Raw genomic sequence first — 17,264 nt, forward strand, 5'->3', positions numbered from 1 at the left:
GTTATATTTTACTTTAATAAATGAGTTTTATTTTAAAAACATGAGTCTGCGCTCTGGGTTCACCTCCGTCTCCACGCCTTATGACAAAAGGCATAGTAATCTTATATGTAAACTTTTGACTTACTAAAACGTGCTAAAGAAAATTCTCTCATTATTTGGGCATTTAACAAATAGAGATAATTTGGGAAACCCTAAATGTCTAAAACCAGGAAATGTTTAATCTGATTTGATGTCAGAGAGTGAGAAAAATGTTTCTGTCTTTTCATATAGAGTCAGTAAACATCTGGTTTCAGGTGTAAATAACTGAAATCATTCATATAATGTGATACTTAAATCTAAATATGTGCTGAAGTTGAAGATCATACCTGGACATGAAGGTCATTTTTTGGTTTGTTTTTACTTCTGCTGCTGTTATACTCCGATTTAAACAGGCTTGACGAAAGAAAAACTGTTATTAAAGAAAGATCGGTTTCTTTAAATTCTCTCCTATGAGGCGATAAACAATCTCCTACACATTCTGTAATCCTCTTACTGGAAAATAAAGCTCGGAAAAAAACGTAAAGACTACTTAATGGAGCAATCAGCTGACTGAAAGTCTCTTATAGAAATGTGAGCTCCTGCTGTGAGTGGAGCCTTTCAGATGGGCGAGATAAACAGCAGGAGACAACTTTATCTGAGTTGTTTATACAGGTAATCAATCCAGAATGGGAATCACTCCGATATCTGCACTCAGACCGGAAACCAGAGGGACAAGTTTACTGGACTGTAGAGACTCAGGCGCATGATCCGGAAAAACCTAAATCTGACGGACGCATGAGGATCACTCAAAACACAAACATCCCCTCTGACCCCGCGAGTAAATCTGTTTACTGTTCAACTTGTTCACTGAGAAAGGAGGGTTTGCTCCTCCAGCTCCCCTCAGGATTATACTCCCCCTCCCTCCCTCCCTCCGTCAGCACAGGACTGCTATAAATGCTCCGGACGCGCGGCTCTCCGCTCAGACTTTACGCACGCTGCCCCGCCGTCCTGTCGCGCGCGGACCGAGCTGGTTCGGGTTGCAGGTGAGACCGAGGACAAGTCAGCGGGTCGAGTCTTTGTTCGGGGGTGTAACCTGTGAGCGGGGAGGCACGACGACGACAGGATGCTGGTGAGCGCAGCGCCGTTCATGAAGCCGCTCCACACGCGCTCTCCGGGACCACGGGGCCGCCGCCACACGCTGCCGGCCAGCGAGTTCCGCTCCCTGAGCCCGGAGGACGCCATCAGCGTGTTCGAGATCGAGAGGGAAGGTAAGCACGCCCCCCTCACCCACCCACCTAGCACGTACAGATCGGAATGAATAGCCCCTGGCACACGTTAGGCACGCGTTCCAGCCTTCTCCTCTTCCTCGCGCAGCCTTCATCTCCGTGTCCGGCGAGTGTCCCCTCCACCTGGACGAGGTGCGTCACTTCCTCACGCTGTGTCCCGAGCTGTCCCTTGGCTGGTTCGAGGAGGGCCGGCTGGTGGCCTTCATCATCGGCTCCCTGTGGGACCAGGAGAGGCTTACCTTGGTAAGACGGAGCAGAGCACACCTGGAGCGGGGACTTAATTAACTGATTAATTAGCCCCCGTCCGGCTGAGAGGCACGGAAAAAGGCAAACAGATTAACGGCGCGGCTTTAGGTGCATATTTCTGGAGCACAGTGGAAATACTTTGGGATGATGGGTCCAGATAACCTACATAGTTCTGGAAACACAGACTGGTGAAAGACTAGAGGAGGGATCCAGACGTGTTGGGAAAGTTTGTCTAAAATCCTGCTTGTATTTGAGAACTTTTCGTCATGACAGTTCATGACTGCAAAGAGTTACTCATAAGGTCAAATCACAGCTTTACTGAACACAAAAAACTGCAGCAGGACTTGTTTTCCATTGCTTTTACTGCTGGCAGCCTTTTAAGGGATATTTCAGCAATCTAAAATAATTTTGTGTAGGATGAATCATAAATAATATCTTACCTGTTGCAGATGACTCTCTGAATGACTTCAGTTTGGAGAAATGGTTTCATTCTGACTGGACTGCTAATCTAAGACCAAAGTGGAATTTGTGGCTGCCCTAAAACAACAAGCTCAGTTTTATAAACCGTCAGTATTACGTTACATACTTAATTCCCCTTTTAGAAGTAGGTCCACTCAGACAAGCCATATTTTGTTTGTCAGCCCGGTCTGAGGAGACCCACCTACACATTTTAATGCTGTTGTCTTAAAACAACTCCAGGCTTCAAAATCTTTAAGCGGTTTATAAAACCGCAGTTATTTAAACCTTTACTACATCATCAGTTTTGCACTAAACAATTATTCTAGTGCTCCCAAGCTACATTTAAAGTACTGTATATACTGCTGCTATTTCTGCAAATAACCCTAAAACTCAATGTAAATAACTGACTGATGAGAAAACCGATGGTGGTGTGAAGGCCAAAAAGGTTTGCATTAACGTTTGAGATTGGAGCTGTTTTAAGATGACAAAATTCACTTTGGAAAGGAGTCCATTCAGACTAGCTGTTGGCTCAACAGTCTGATCGGAATTAAACTGAATTTCTCCAAACTGAGGTCATTCAAAGAGCTATCTACGACAGGTAAGATGTTAGTTACTTATGATGTTCCACACAAAAGCCCATAAAATGGCTGAAATATCGCTTTCATAGAGTCAAAAATGATGGAAATATTAATGCAGGTGCAGCTTCTATACAAGAGGCCTCAGGGGCCACAGAGGTTGAGCTCAGTCACACAATAACTGGAGAACAACACCCTTTTTTGCATTTGGTTCCTTATTTTAAATTCAGATTTGTATTTTTTTGTTCAGCTACTAGAGACTTTTCGGTTTTGCATTTTCATGATTTTACTTCTGCATAAAACCCAAACCCATCGTTGCAGTTTGAAATGCCTCTGAATAACAGAGCTAACTCCTTCTTACAGCTCCTCTTTATTCTCGGTCCTACAGGACGCCATGACCCTCCATAAGCCTCGTGGAACCACGGTCCACATCCATGTCCTGGCCGTCCACCGGACCTTCCGGCAGCAGGGCAAAGGCTCCATCCTGATGTGGCGCTACCTGCAGTACCTCCGCTGCCTGCCGTACGTGCGCCGCGCAGTCCTCATGTGCGAGGACTTCCTGGTTCCCTTCTACCAGAAGTCGGATTTCAAGGTGCTGGGCCCCACTGAAATCACCGTGGGGCCCCTCAGCTTCGTCGAGATGTTCTACCCAGTCAGGGGCCACGCCTTCATGCGTCGCAATAGTGGCTGTTGAAGCCAGAGAAAGTGGACTCCTCCTTGCTGTCCTTTGGTTTGGAGGACCCCAACACGGTTTGGAGGCTGCAAAAAAGGGAGGCGAAGTGTTTTGTTGCTTCCGAGGAAACGATGTGGTGTTTGTGTTCATCGCTGAGGCTGAAACTTGTTCAGCAAACGGAAAGTAACTGAAAACAAGAAGCTGGATGAGACGCCTGGGACTGAAAAAACGTCAGGATTTTCGTTCCAGAATGAAAAGGTTCAGGAAAAAACATACGCCACAGGCTCAAATGGGTTCTTTGTAAATAACACTTTCTTTTGGGAACTGCTGCACATTGACTGCAGCTGCCTAGTAGTCTAACATTTCTTTGTCTCTGTGAAGCTCGATACCAAGAAATGAGTAAATAAATCAATAATAGCACATAATTGACTATATATGAGTCTTTTAACACAGTTTCAAAGGTGTCTCATTTGTAGTAACTCCACAGTTTCTGTACCGAGTGTTTGCCAAAGTAAACAGATTCACTTTGATGATGAAATGAAATCACGAAGACAGCGATCAGCTGATTAGGAGGTCGATGTGTTGACATGAATCAACCTGTAAGTGGCTACTAGACGTGCTGTAAACATGTCTGTAATGTGTGTTGTACATTCACTTGTACCATAAAACCCCAGCTCTGCTCGTTTAATTTGATGTAAAAGCAGTTTTTCTCTTGTAGGTTGTCACCACTTTTGCCTCCTCGAGTCTTTGAGGCTTGAGACTTTGGTACCACTTTTGTTCCTGAAGTAATAAAAAAAGGTTCTATTTTTCTAAATCTTCTGCTTTTATTGACAATTACATGCTGTTAGAAATATTTCCCCTGAAGCCTTCAGGTGTTTTTCAGTAGTTGTGGAACCGTTAAAAGGACCTCGGTTTGAAGAAATAAGGTTTATGTCTGACAGGTCTGAGCGGGGCCAAGATCAAAGGGGATTGTTGCCATCTTAAAACAAATTCAGTCTCCAGAATTTCATGTTCTAAATCTTTTACACTTTAATTTAGCCTAAAATGGTTATTTGCTACAGCAAGTAGCAGCAGCAGCAGCTAACTGTAGCACATCCTGGGATCATATCTGGCAAAGACTTCTTAATATTTACGCTTGAATAACTAATGAGAAATGCAATGCTGCGTTTTTAGGACAGCAAAATCAGCTTTGGAAGTGGGTCCACTTGGAAAAAGGACTAGTTGGAATAAAGCCACTTCCAAAGCTGATTTATTCCATCTTATAAAATCTTCAATCTTCATCATGCACCACCCACTGCTAGCTGCTGCTGCTCTGTATGCTTGTAAATAATTACTAAATTCTAAGTAAATAATTGTGTAATGCAAAATTGACTACAAACGTTTATAGAATACTGTTTGCATGAATTGTTTTAAAATTCTGGAGGTTGGAGCCATTTTAGGGTTGCTGGTCTTAGTTGCGTTCGGACCAGCTGGACTGCAGGATTGATGAGCTATTTCTCCAAACTGAGGCCATTCAAGAAGCTATCTGCAACAGGCAATATGTAATTTATAACTTTTACACAAATATCCCTTTAAAAGTCTGTTTTAGAAGCACATGATCCTCCCACACAAACGTCCTTAAAAAATAAATCAAAAACCAAATCTTAGCTCCATCCAGTCTTCGGGCACAGCAGCTCCAGAAATATCTCTGACCAGGGCTCCTTCAGTGCTCCTTTTTTGAAGAGCTTTCAGTTTTTTTGTTTTGTAGAATAACATTTAGAGAGAAAAAGCTTAAAGAAATTCCTAAGAATCAAAAACAGCAGCACAAGATCCTCAAAGACGAGCAAGCTTCAGTGTTTACAGGTTGGTATTTATTTCAAAACGACTGCTTTAATATGCACATTCTTTTCTGAAACGGAAACCAAAAGACAAACAGTACCTTGGCCATTATTTTAAGTTCGTCTGAAACTTTTCCCCCTATTTCTTCCAATAAATAAAACAAAAAAAAGTGGAACATTTGGTCCCGTCAGACGCTGTGAAGCTGCAGACGATGGTCGATGTGAGCTGCTGTGATTCAGCTCCATCTTTCACATACATGTCAAAAGGCACAGCGAAGAGATTTCATTTTAATATCCTGTTTGCACAAGTTTTTAAACAACTTGTTTTCTTGTAGATGCCAGGTAATTTGTGAGTCAAGCCCCCTGACTAACTCCCGTAATCTCACTCAGTAACGAAGCCCTCGTAATCCTCCATGAAACTTCAATGTGACTTTTCAGACAGCTGGAGGGGGCAGGAGGGGTTGGGACCACATACCAGAATACTAAATAACAAATAAATGTGAGAAATGTTTCTACTGGTACAAGGATCACATTGTCAGGGAGTTTCTAAAACAGCAACATAGAAGGTCTTTGTTTACAACACAAGGAAAGCAAGATGGGGTAAAAAAAGAAAGAAAAAGATACGCAAGTTGATTAACATACAGTACAAAACCTGATTTGATCAAACAAAAACCCTTTTAACAAGTCAGACAAACACGATGACACATTTAAAGAGTAAAAATGTCTGCCGCGGATGACAACATGAATATTTGAGCATTAAAAAAAAAGCAGCATGTGAAGTCGCTTTGGTCGGGTCGGGCCACAAAATATGTTTGGCTTTAATTCACAAAGTTTATCAAAAGCAGTACAAACGAATACATCGAGGCATCTCTGTGAAACGGCATAGTGTGTGTTAAGGCAGCCAGTGGTTCAGACGGGTATCTTAGCTGACCGCTGATTCTTAAGTAATCCAGCTGCATGTTTGCAAGAATACGTGGGACGTGCTGTTAGCATTTTCCTCAGTCCAGAGAAGGTTTTTATACGATGGGTGCATCCGTACAATGAGCAAAGATAAAAAAAAAAGAAAACAACTTAGAACAGGTCTCAGTGTTTAGAGAAGCAGCACGAGTTACTGTCTTTGTAATAATAAACCCAAATACTGAAAAGAAGAATTACTAATAGGAAGCATCTGATGTCCGGTTACTGACTCACAGAGGCATCAGCCAGTTCTTCTCATCGCAGCTGATTACTGCCTGTAGACTTAAAGGGAAAATGACTGTGGGACAGAGGCATTCACGTGTTCGTCTTTGAATAAATTTTCTTTCGATTAGACGTCAGACATTTAAAAAGCCAGGGCATGTAAAACCTGACAGGAGATTGGAAAGACTGAATAAGCTGAATCAGAAGACTGATGACTGGAGAAGGATCCAGTATCCAAACGATAATCATGATTGTCAAATACTTGAAAGCAACTGAGATGAACCTGGAATAAAGTTGTTCCATCAGTGGTGGTAGCAGACCAGGACATTATCCTCTCATTGGCCTAAAGACTAGTGCACCACATCGTTTATGTCATGATCTATGTCGTACTTTTCACAAAACTTGCTTGTGATGGGGAGGCAGGTGAGATGCTCCAGCCAGTGTAGGTTAATGGGGTGGATATAAAACCAAACGATGAGCGAGGAGCAGAGCCCGACGTAGGCCAGCAGGGACACGACGATGAGGATGCGTTTGCGGTATTTGTCGAACTCCCCGAAGGTGACGTAGGGCAGGATGGCGAAGGAGAGCAGCATGCCGCCAAGGAAGCCGAAGATGTGGGCGATGTTGTCGATCCACGGCAGAAGGCCACACAGGAAGAGGAAGAGGACGATGCCCAGCAGCTTGAGGAAGGCTTTCCACGGCTTTTCCAGCATCTGCCAGCCCTGAAAAAGCTCGACAAAGAGGCAGGCGAGGAGTCCAAACTGAGACCCTGCTGGACCCACCTGGAGGAAGAGAGCGTGAGAAAAGTCAACTAATGTCATGCCTTCATGCAGGTAGTCCAGATGGTTTTACTCTGTGTTCTACAGTAAACCCCTGGTAAATAGAAAACATCCTTGTTTTTGCCTGTATTGTGTTCCTCTGCAGTGGACAAAGCCATGACATGCTTGTCTGCATGTTCAGGCCCAGTTATTTGGTAGAGTTAGATTCAGTTACAAGTCAAGATAAACTTTATACATAAAGAGTGTTTCATGCAGACAGAAATCCAAAGAGCTGTCCATTAAGAACATAAAACAGAAAATTCTAAAATGCTGAATTTGGATGTGCATTCACATTCAGACAGACAGAATATACATAGACTTAAAAGCCAGAAGAAAAAGAGCTGCAAATGTTTACACCAAAAACAAGTATTTCTAGTTTATCTTTGTGTGATCTCCATACAATAACATAATTTATACATTGTTTAAGAGAGAGCAGAGAACCTAAATTATTAGAAGATAAGGAAATGTATATCTGCAGGTCATCTGCATAATTATGATAGTTTATATTATGTTTCTGTACAAGTAGAAGCCAGACTGAATAAAACAGGACCAAGGATTGAACCTTGAGGTACACCACACATACAACATCCCCCCTTATGTCAGTTACACACAGACATAAGGGCCCTGTAATGGATAGAGAACCATTTAAATTTAGAAAGTTGCCTAAATTATTCAAATTTATTATTCAAACTATTTATTGTAAATTATTTGTATGATGCTGCAGATTGTTTAATAATATTTGTTTGTTTTGAGCCAGCACTGTTGGTGGTTTGTATTTTGTTTTGTTTAATTGTATTTGCACTTTGTAAAGTTGGGGGTTTTTTTGTTATGTACCTCAAGGTAAAATAATAAACAAAGCTAGAAATTCACCCGTCGAGACTGCACAAATTTATTCAAGTGTTGGGGAGCTGCTACAGGCTCAAAAGGGATTTTTAAATGTTTAGAGTTGTTAATAAGAAGGAAATCGAGGAAGTAATGTGACTTTTAATAAGCAGCTCCTTTTTATTTGTCCCCACAACCTTTATAAAGAGACACAAAAAGAAACAAAGTCAAAAAGTTGTCAATTTAGGGGACAGAGCTTTAAGATTAATTTTCCTCTTACTTTTTCCCCCACATGCAATGCTCTTACGTTCTAATAAATTTTACTGTATTTTAAAGACAAGTCATTGAATGACTATGTAATCTTTCACTGTACAAAAATTTCCACCCATATTTACCTAAAGACAGTTACGACAATGTGCCTAAAGCCGAACCACTTCCTTCCTTCAGTTTTTAAATGACTACAGACACGTCCACGAGAATAACAGATATTTTTAAAACCCTAAATAATTGGTTGCTGATGTATAATAATTCTGGAAGTTGATGAACTGGAAGAAAAAAAAAAAGATGAACCAAAACGAAAACTGTGACACGAACCGATCCGTGGATTTTGTGAACTGCTGGTGTTTGCGTAAGCACAAGTTTTAAAGGGGAATAAGTACATGTCATTCTGCCTGTGTTGCTCACGTAACAGATTTGATGAGTAACTGAAAATGAATCCTGATATTAGAAAGAGGACTTGTGTTCATGTTGATCCATATGAGTCAGTCATGCACAAGTTAATTGGATGAGAGCAACAGAAAAAATAACCTGATTACTTGTTAAACTGTCCTGAGAACATGTTGCAAAGAGTAAGTAAACTAAAAGATTTGGTCTTGATTTGAGAAAGCTGTAATTGGAGTTTGTTAATAGTTGCATGATGAGAACAAAACATTTAAATTTGGTCTCAGTATGACTGGTTATTAGTAATCATGGTCAAACTGAGTCCGGTCTGAAAAAGGCTTTGGCTGAGTCTTCTGGCTCTGTGAAGACAAAGTTTTGTAGTTATTGTACCAATCCAGATTTAGCTGTTGGTGTTTTAGTTATAGATAATTCTGGTGTTGAACTGCAGTATGGGTCATCTGAGAGGAAAGGTGAGCAGATTAAAGTGTCACCGAGGTTAACACCGAGGCTGGAGGCCTGGCTCGGTCAGAGGCAGGTGGCTAATCTGTGAACGCATTAAACACCGGCACCACAGAAACACCACGCCACTCCACCCACGCGCCTCAGACACACGAGCACAAGTCACTCGCACAGCCAGCGACTGCCATGGATAATACTGGAACAGGAGGAACATCACTGCCCACCAAAGAGCTGTAAATTGATTTTAGTCCAAATAAGCTGTTAAGTAAACCACTTCCTGAAAATGAGTTGGGAATAACTTTTCAGTTCCATAAGTGTGTGTCAGGGAAACAAAGCTACTTTTAATCATTTTCTTGATGAAGTTCGACAAAAATTATCATCATGATTGTCGCATCAGCTATTTTAAATGGATAAGTTATGTAACCAACTGGTAATAAAATTTCAAAAGGCCCTATTGTGCCGTGTTATTAATCCCTTTTGATGTGTAAACGGTGCCTAATAGACCACTTGTCAAACAAGTTTGATCAACTCTAAAACAAATATATTTCTCTATTTTTAAGAAAACAATACAAAAATGGGTTTGTTTCAATAAAATACTAAATAAAATGTTAAATACTCTCACCAAGCTTCTCAGCTAGCTGACTGGAAAGTGCAGTCCATAAACAGCTGGTGCTTAATAAATGTCTGGTTATATATTTAACTGTGTTTAGTAAACACCAGAGGGTGAACTACAATCGATTAGGGTTTTCATACATTCACCTCCTGATGGTTACCACCACCAGGATTCAGCTAATTATCAGTAAAACCAGAAGTGTTATTGCTGGTCCATGGTCCATGGTGTCCACGGGCCACAGCTGGTATTGTCCTCCTTTCACGGCGGTGGGTGGGAATATAATTGCCTGTGTCTGAGTTCATTTGTCTTTCATGAACCAGTGGACAGATTTTAATGAAACTTTCAGAAAGCAATCACTGACTGAACATCTACAACTGATTGACTTTTAGAGACAACCCCATTCAAAATGACAGCCACAACTAATGTTAGCAAACACAAAAATGGCTATAATTTAGTCATAATTTATTGAAAGTTCCTATAAAGATCTTAATAAGAAGTCTCATTAAGTAACAAATGGATTTACATTCAGTTGCCCACATTGATGTAAAACAAATATATTCATTAGCCCAGCAATTGTCTTCCCCCCCTGTAATTACTCAACTATGTCAATTTTTATGCTCTCAACAGTGACAATGGCATCACCCACACTGGCTGTAATTGTGTTGTTGGAGTCCCCGGTCATACTGTAGGCGAGTTTGGGCGGTGCAGCTTTGCCTTTTCAGACAAACAGAATGTCCTCTCCAATTTAATTCCTCCTGGCAAGAAACACAACCATAATCTCCACTTCCAGGTAGCAGTTTCCACACGGCGTTGCTCAGCATGTTTCTAATCAAACCAGAACACTGACAATGAGTGCTCACCATAAACAGCCAAACGATCACATCCCTGAATGCCTCACAAGCTCACAAAGGCCTACATTATTAATTATTATTGAATTCATGCTTTAAAAGTAATTAAAAAGACAAACTGTATCAGAATCAATTTATCTAAACAAGGATAAAACTACAACAGTCGATTGCCATTGGGTAATGGAGTAGGTGCAAGAACTGCATTTTTGAAAAGTTTCATTTTTTAAAACTTATTTTTCTAAGTAATTCTAATAAATTGAACAAAAACTAAAAAGGCTGAAGTTGAACATTAGGCTGAGATTCAAAAAGCTTCCTCACAAAATGCTATATGACATATGTCCCACGACACTGGGAAATATTATGAAAGTTGCCACACAGTCCTAAAATGATGCATCACAACATCTATGGAGACGTGGCAGGAGATTTTACAGAGCTGACTTTCTCTTCACTGCCGTCTGATGTTGTCCTGGTGTTACAGTATCCTCGGCTGCTTAACTTCCGGTCAAGTTTTTGTTCCTGAAAAGGAGCCATGAGTCAGCTCTCGTGTTGAACAAATGATCACAATTTATGCTCTATTAATGTTTTGTCCAAGCCCTTGGTAAAAAAGTTAAAATTGCTTTACCGTCAGAGCAATTAGAGCCACCTTACCAGTGAGAATTACTGTCATTTCATCCTAAGTGTTGCTGTTTGGGTCATTTTTCCATAAGCCCCGAAGGCTCCATGACTTCACACCAACTACATAATCCTCTAAAAGCACCTCTTTAAGTGGATTGACCGCCGCGTGTCGTGCAGTGCATGTGCTTCTCGGGTTATTCCTGGTGGGGGAAGTGAGAAGGTCCCTGGTGAGAAGTGGAAGGTGACATTTCTGGCTCCCACGTCACACTAAGAACCTCCTCATGTCACACTTCTAGAATAATCTATAAAAGGGACCTTATGATGCCTTTATACCACAAGGGCACAAATGACGAGTCAGGTTTTTACCAAACTCAAACGATATGTTATTAATCTGCCCTGCATGAATATATAAACGACCTTGTGTTCTGTGAACAAAACAGATGTCATCGCTGAATATTAAAATGCTCTGTTACTACATCAGACATTAAACGAGGGACAAGTTTCATGCGAGTGCCACAGCAAAGAGGGACAAGTTTCATGCGAGTGCCACAGCAAACGTGTTCACGAACACGTGCAGACCGGAGGCATCACCCGACAAGTTGGATTTGTGCTACAATTGTCTTTGCTAAGACTAAAAAATGTAATCCCATTCACTAAGTACTGAGGCAATGGCTGTTGTTAACTCGCACAATGGCATTAAGTTAATCTCCTAAAGAGGAAAGTGGGCTTTACAACAACACAAAGCACAAAACAGACCTGCCAGTAAAAACTAGGTAATCCAGACTGTTTTCCCACAAGCTCAATGGTTTATAGCACGAAAATAAAAATCAAATCAAACAAATGTACTTTGTGTTCTACAAAAAACACAGAGAGGCTGTTTTTTTTCTGGCTTGTGGTGCTTTTTGTAATTGATGGACAAAAATTAGAAACATTTACCTCCTAAAAATTAAAATGTATAGTGACATTTCCTACTGAGGTATTTATCTTCAATTAACCTAACTGTTTTTTCTTATGACTAGTCCTGTGGAACAGGACAACGACTTTTATTTGTTCACCACACCTGACAAGACACTACACCATATGTTCATACCCTCCCAAATAAAACAGAGTCACCCTTTGGATCTGAAATCATCACAGGGTGTCTTTCTGATGCTTCAAGTCAATCTGCAGATATCCATTCCAGTCAGTCTATATGCAGCATGTTTTTTGCAGTCAGATTAAACACTTTAGTAGAACTTGTTATGGTGTTTACTGCTCCCTGTGCATTAACTGATAACTTTGATATATTTCTTTGATTTCCTTCTGAAGTTCATAATAAGCTGTATGCCGAACAGGATAAAAGCTTAGCTAGATGGCAGCTCTCCGTTTACAGGAATGAATCCCCCAAACAATCACATGCCATCAACTTCAGCTCAGTTTTTGTGTGTACTCGAACAGTTAGCGCACACGATTCCTTTACCACCCTTGTCTTCTCTAGACCGAGGCAGTCAGGTCTGCTTCAATAATCCTCAGCAGGAGAAACTCTCTTACAGGTAAGAAAGTTATATTTTCCTACCATAACACTTCACTCTCAGACTGCAGGTCTACTTGTGGTTCCTAGAGTTTCTAATACTAAAATGGGAGGCAGAGAAGGGGTCTGAAAACTCGCTAAATATTGCGACAACATCGGTAAATTAGCAAGCTCAGGACCAAAGAGTTTCCATACAGATTTTTCTCAGTGATAGTTATTGTTTACGTCAGTGGTGTCTGATCCTGGTTCTGGAGGATCAAAATCCTGCATGTTTTTGGCATTTTCCTGCTCTTCAGCAGGTCTTCATGTTCTGCAGAAGCTTGTTAATCATGCAGTCATTCAAATCAGGTGTGCCAAAGCAGGGAAACAACTAAAACATGCAGGATAGTGGCCGTCCAGGAGCAGGATGGGAACCACTGGTTTATGTCAATTAAAAATCGCACAGTGTGGGATAAACATTTAGACTGTTTGCATCAAAAATAAAGTTAATGTTGCATTAAGGTTAATTTACTTTGTTAAGTGAGCAACCGGACTGATGTCTCTCACAGTGACAAATGCTGACTGAAATTGCAGAAGTGGAAATGGAAAAAAATAGTGTCAGTGTCGACAGAGTTTACAGTACATTTCATGTTGTTAAAGCATATGTTGCGATCGCATCTATTAACGCAAAATCAAGCAAACCCCACAAAATCGCAACTTTGCCCAAAACACCGCAACTTTCCCGCGACTTTAACCCAATATTTATTGTTTCTAAAGTGATTCGCCATTGTTTCTGCGGTTTAGTGTCTTCTTTGTGGGTTTGTGTAGTGTGGAATACAAAATAACCCCAAATAACTCAGGAAGAAGACATGCAACGTCACATCCTGTTAACATCAGAATGCTGGGATCATGCAGGAGCAGCGACCGAAGCCAAAATGTGCGCTAATGCTTCTCATTTGCCCACAAAGATTTCAGCAAAGGACCACGCAAAACAGTTTCCTACCCAGCTGCACGAGAGTGGTGGGGGAAGCTGTTTTGCACGTCTTGCAGTGTAATCATCGAACATAAACGCATCGACAAACACTTTGTGTCTGCAAAACATGTGAGGAGAGCTGCAGACGAGGGACGATCCAGAAATGGTCATGAATGTCAGTTTATAAGCTATCAAAGTTCTCAAATAAAGCACCTTTTGATAATGTCAATGTTTGTTGGTAATTATCTTACAAAACTAGTAAGTATTTTTGGTTTATATATTAAAAGTTAGTTTTTTATTGATTTTAGTAAAAAAAAAATTAAAAAATTGCAACTTTTAGGAAAATGCCAAGCGAAATCAGGCATTTTAGCCCGCAACAATCACAAAAAAATGCCCGTGAAATCCTGGAGGGACTGATTTATGCTGCTGTAGCCCTACTGCTTAAAGCACCTCATTGGAGTTAAATAAAAGCACTCCAAGCAGCTATTACTCATCTAAATGTGCATATCAGGCGCTCACCTCAGCTCTGTAGGGCAGGAACAAGGTCGAGGCGAGGTTACCAGTGATCCCGCTGAGGATGTAAATGATAGAGATGCGGACCCAACCTGCCAGCTTCTCCAGGTCTCTCAGTATGGTCATCTGGAACACCACTGACACCGCACAGTGAACAAGCCTGAACACACACACACACAAAGGGTGACAAATCTGTGCTGTGGCATTTCAGTCACTGCATTAAATCAAATACGGGTTTTCACGCAGAGGTAAGCTGCTTTGGCCCGTTTGTTCGCTGGTTTTAAAAAGGTAAACCTGAGGGATTTCCCTTGTGCCCTGTATTAGCCCAAAGCATTTTACTGTTCAAGTGAGTTAACTGCGAACTTCATTTGGCGTGAATCTGTCAGAATTTAATCAACCATGATGACTAATTATTCATAGCAAATGATTCAAATGGATCATGAGATGGGTTATTTTCTCACAGCATATTAAACATTTTCTCAGCTATTAAACAGAAGGTCAAGGATAAATGTAGACTTCAAATGAGGTGACTATAAATCAAGATCATGCTGTTTATATTGTGCTTCTGTGACTGACACGGCACATTGTAGCTTACAGTGATCACAGTGGGTCCAATCAGGTCGAAAGAAAGCAGAGCAAATTTTGAACCAAACACAAACTTTACACATTGCATCATGGTTATACACTCTGATTAATCAAATCTGATTTCTTTATTGAGAAGCCTTCTTGTTTAACCCAGAGACATGCATGTATTAACTCTGATGCTTGTAGGGTCACATCAGTTCAGCAGGAGGTCCTACAGTTTGGCTCAGGACAAACTGTGTTGAGACTACTAAACATATTTAGATAGGAGGGGTCCAAACTACCTCCAAAGATGGTCTGAGTGAAAATGTTTTCCATGCACAATGAAGGAGTTTAGTGTTATTTGAATGCAATCCGATTGCTGAGGATGGATTGACAGGTAGACAGTGGTACGTTGTGTTCTTACCCAGCATGGAGGAAGAGGGACAGCCACAGTCTGTAGAACTGGTCAGGAATGTCAGGGTTTAGGAAGGGCAGCAAGCCGCACACATCATCCAGACAGTGGACCTGCATCCGGATACTTGTGCTCAGAGACATATGAAAACACCAACACACACATACAGACACTCATACAGACACTCATAATGCACACACACTACCTGTGAGCAGAGTGTGGCCTCCTCATGGAAGTAACCGTGCATAAAAGTGCAATACTCTCTGGTTGTGATCTCACATCTACAGCAGGAACAGAACCAATGAAAATCTATTTTGACACCACATAACCCGGGAGTAATGTGGCAGCTAATTACAAACCAAAGACAAGTCTGAAAATCATTCCCACCTGCCCTTAGTTCCTATGCAGCAAGGTCTCCCCTTGATGGCACAGTCCATGTGTCTGTAGCCTGTGTGGTTCCACACCTTTGGACTTGTGCAGACCTGCCACAGGAGAAATGATTTGTTTTAATAAAAAATAAATTAAAAAAGTGAGGAAGATGCTGCATGATTTTCATGCCCTTCTCCTCACCGGCCACTGGGTGATGTCATCAGGCCATGTATGAGGCGCTGTAGAGGCCGGCTCTTCACACACTCTGATCACATGACGGAACGGGTCAGTTTCAACAGACAACAACCTTTACTAACTTCAAAATACTGTAAGTGTCTCTGTGAAAAGTCCTGGCTTCACTGCAACCCGGCAGAATGAGCACATCTACGCTCCTTACTTGGGGTCCTGATGACAGACGGAGCCAGAAGACCTGGTGATGTCCACAAGTTCATTGTCCCACTTCACAAAGGTTGCCAGGGTCTCCTGCATGAAATCATTTAAATATTTAACAGGTGATCTCTCTTCAGTGTACAGGATCTCAGGGGCGGTTCACAATATTTATTGCAATACCACCTGATTCTGGTTAAACGTTACTTTGCCCGACTGTAAAGGTTTATTTGTTTCACGTACCGAGCAGTCGGCACTGAGGGTCTGCACACAGCCAGAGTTGTCATTTTGAATGCAGCAGCCTGAATTTCTTTCCAGGTCTTTGGCTTTTTGGATTAAGTCGACAATCTGTTTGTCCTGACGGATGCAGGGGGAGAACTTCGCCCCTAAGTGGATCAGATCCTCCTGGAAGGTAAAATAAAAATAAATAAATACCTATGTTCTGATGTATAAACTGTATAAAAAGTGTAACGTTTGGGAAAATTCTGGAAAGTTTAAGCAACCTAAATGTTAGTGTGACTCTGAAACACGGTAGTTTTAACATTTTGTTGTAAAATGCCCAGAAATTTAACTGTCAGTTCAGTCGTGTAAAACCTAACTTTCTGTGACCCATTTAAACTTTGAATGACATTTCTACTGTGAAGCACTGTATGCCTGGACTATGGAGCTCCAAGAAGGGCTGGGTTTTACTGCTCATTTTGCCAAAATCTTATTGCATTTATAAAAAAGATTTACCGTCTTTTTTAACTTTTGGCTATGCCGTATGGCATACTGTTGCCAAAAGTCCTAACACACTATTCCTGATTGAGCTGCACATTGTGATGTCGTTTTTGTTTGGGGTTTTCCCCCCCAAACTGTGGGCGGTGTGGCAAACTGTGACAAACATAGAAAAGTACAACCAAATAGTAATATAGGTGATTTGGTTTTTATGCACTGAAAATCCTTATATTCTGCAAAGCCAATTAAATGACAAAATGACAATTAAAACTGCATGATTTCTGTTTTTATTTACTGAAACATTTATGGCAAACCTCTGGTATTAACGACCATTCTTAAAGTCACTTTTATTACTCTTTGCTTGTTGTTTCATGACCCACATTGAAGTCTCAACCCCAAATCTGAGATCCACACATCAAGAGAAAGACCTCAATATCTGAGTCACTGCATCTTTGACCGGCATCAAAATAAACTTTAAATGCTGACTGAATAGAACAAAGCTCACAAAGCTCAGCTCTTGTCATTTTATGGTACTTAACTTGCCATAAACAGCTGTCGTTAGTCATAAATGTGCTTGTGGAGAGAATAATATCCGACAGATATAGCAGTGAGTGATAACAATAGAAAGTCTTTACATGTTTACGTGTTTTGGACAACTCAAACTGTCACCTACAGTGAGTACACTACACTTTACTCATCTATGCTAGTAGCTTATTTCAGCAGAACATTGTGTGCAGCACTTCCTCGGGTTT

The 17,264-nt window shown here is 41.1% G+C and overlaps 2 protein-coding genes across 2 annotated transcripts in view; one reads left to right on the forward strand and one right to left on the reverse strand.

Annotated features, from left to right (window-relative positions):
- The first annotated feature begins 970 nt into the window (after positions 1 to 970).
- aanat1 (arylalkylamine N-acetyltransferase 1) lies at positions 971 to 3,691 on the forward strand. The gene is made up of 3 exons (XM_017437756.3): positions 971 to 1,286; positions 1,393 to 1,547; positions 2,973 to 3,691. Exons 1-3 carry the CDS (start codon positions 1,142 to 1,144, stop codon positions 3,276 to 3,278), a joined length of 606 nt encoding a protein of 201 aa, XP_017293245.1. The 5' UTR covers positions 971 to 1,141; the 3' UTR covers positions 3,279 to 3,691.
- Positions 3,692 to 5,085: 1,394 nt separating this feature from the next.
- Positions 5,086 to 17,264, reverse strand: part of LOC108248786 (inactive rhomboid protein 2) — a 39,615-nt gene continuing 27,436 nt past the window's right edge. The window contains exons 11-18 of the mRNA XM_017437765.3: positions 16,039 to 16,200; positions 15,806 to 15,891; positions 15,610 to 15,673; positions 15,427 to 15,521; positions 15,245 to 15,320; positions 15,052 to 15,152; positions 14,070 to 14,223; positions 5,086 to 7,035 (exon numbers count right to left, since the gene is read on the reverse strand). Of these exons, the coding sequence (XP_017293254.1) occupies positions 6,604 to 7,035; positions 14,070 to 14,223; positions 15,052 to 15,152; positions 15,245 to 15,320; positions 15,427 to 15,521; positions 15,610 to 15,673; positions 15,806 to 15,891; positions 16,039 to 16,200 (1,170 nt within the window). The 3' untranslated portion in view covers positions 5,086 to 6,603. The remainder of the gene's footprint in view (positions 7,036 to 14,069; positions 14,224 to 15,051; positions 15,153 to 15,244; positions 15,321 to 15,426; positions 15,522 to 15,609; positions 15,674 to 15,805; positions 15,892 to 16,038; positions 16,201 to 17,264) is intronic.

This window comes from Kryptolebias marmoratus, linkage group LG3 (genome assembly GCF_001649575.2).
Source record: "Kryptolebias marmoratus isolate JLee-2015 linkage group LG3, ASM164957v2, whole genome shotgun sequence".
Classification (NCBI taxonomy): domain Eukaryota; kingdom Metazoa; phylum Chordata; class Actinopteri; order Cyprinodontiformes; family Rivulidae; genus Kryptolebias; species Kryptolebias marmoratus.

Excerpts from the sequence above, each read along its gene's own strand:
- aanat1 (XM_017437756.3), top strand. The coding sequence starts at position 1,142 with ATGCTGGTGAGCGCAGCGCCGTTCATGAAGCCGCTCCACACGCGCTCT. Across the intron at positions 1,287-1,392 it reads GTTCGAGATCGAGAGGGAAG|CCTTCATCTCCGTGTCCGGC; the intron begins GTAAGCACGCCC and ends TTCCTCGCGCAG. Across the intron at positions 1,548-2,972 it reads ACCAGGAGAGGCTTACCTTG|GACGCCATGACCCTCCATAA; the intron begins GTAAGACGGAGC and ends TCGGTCCTACAG.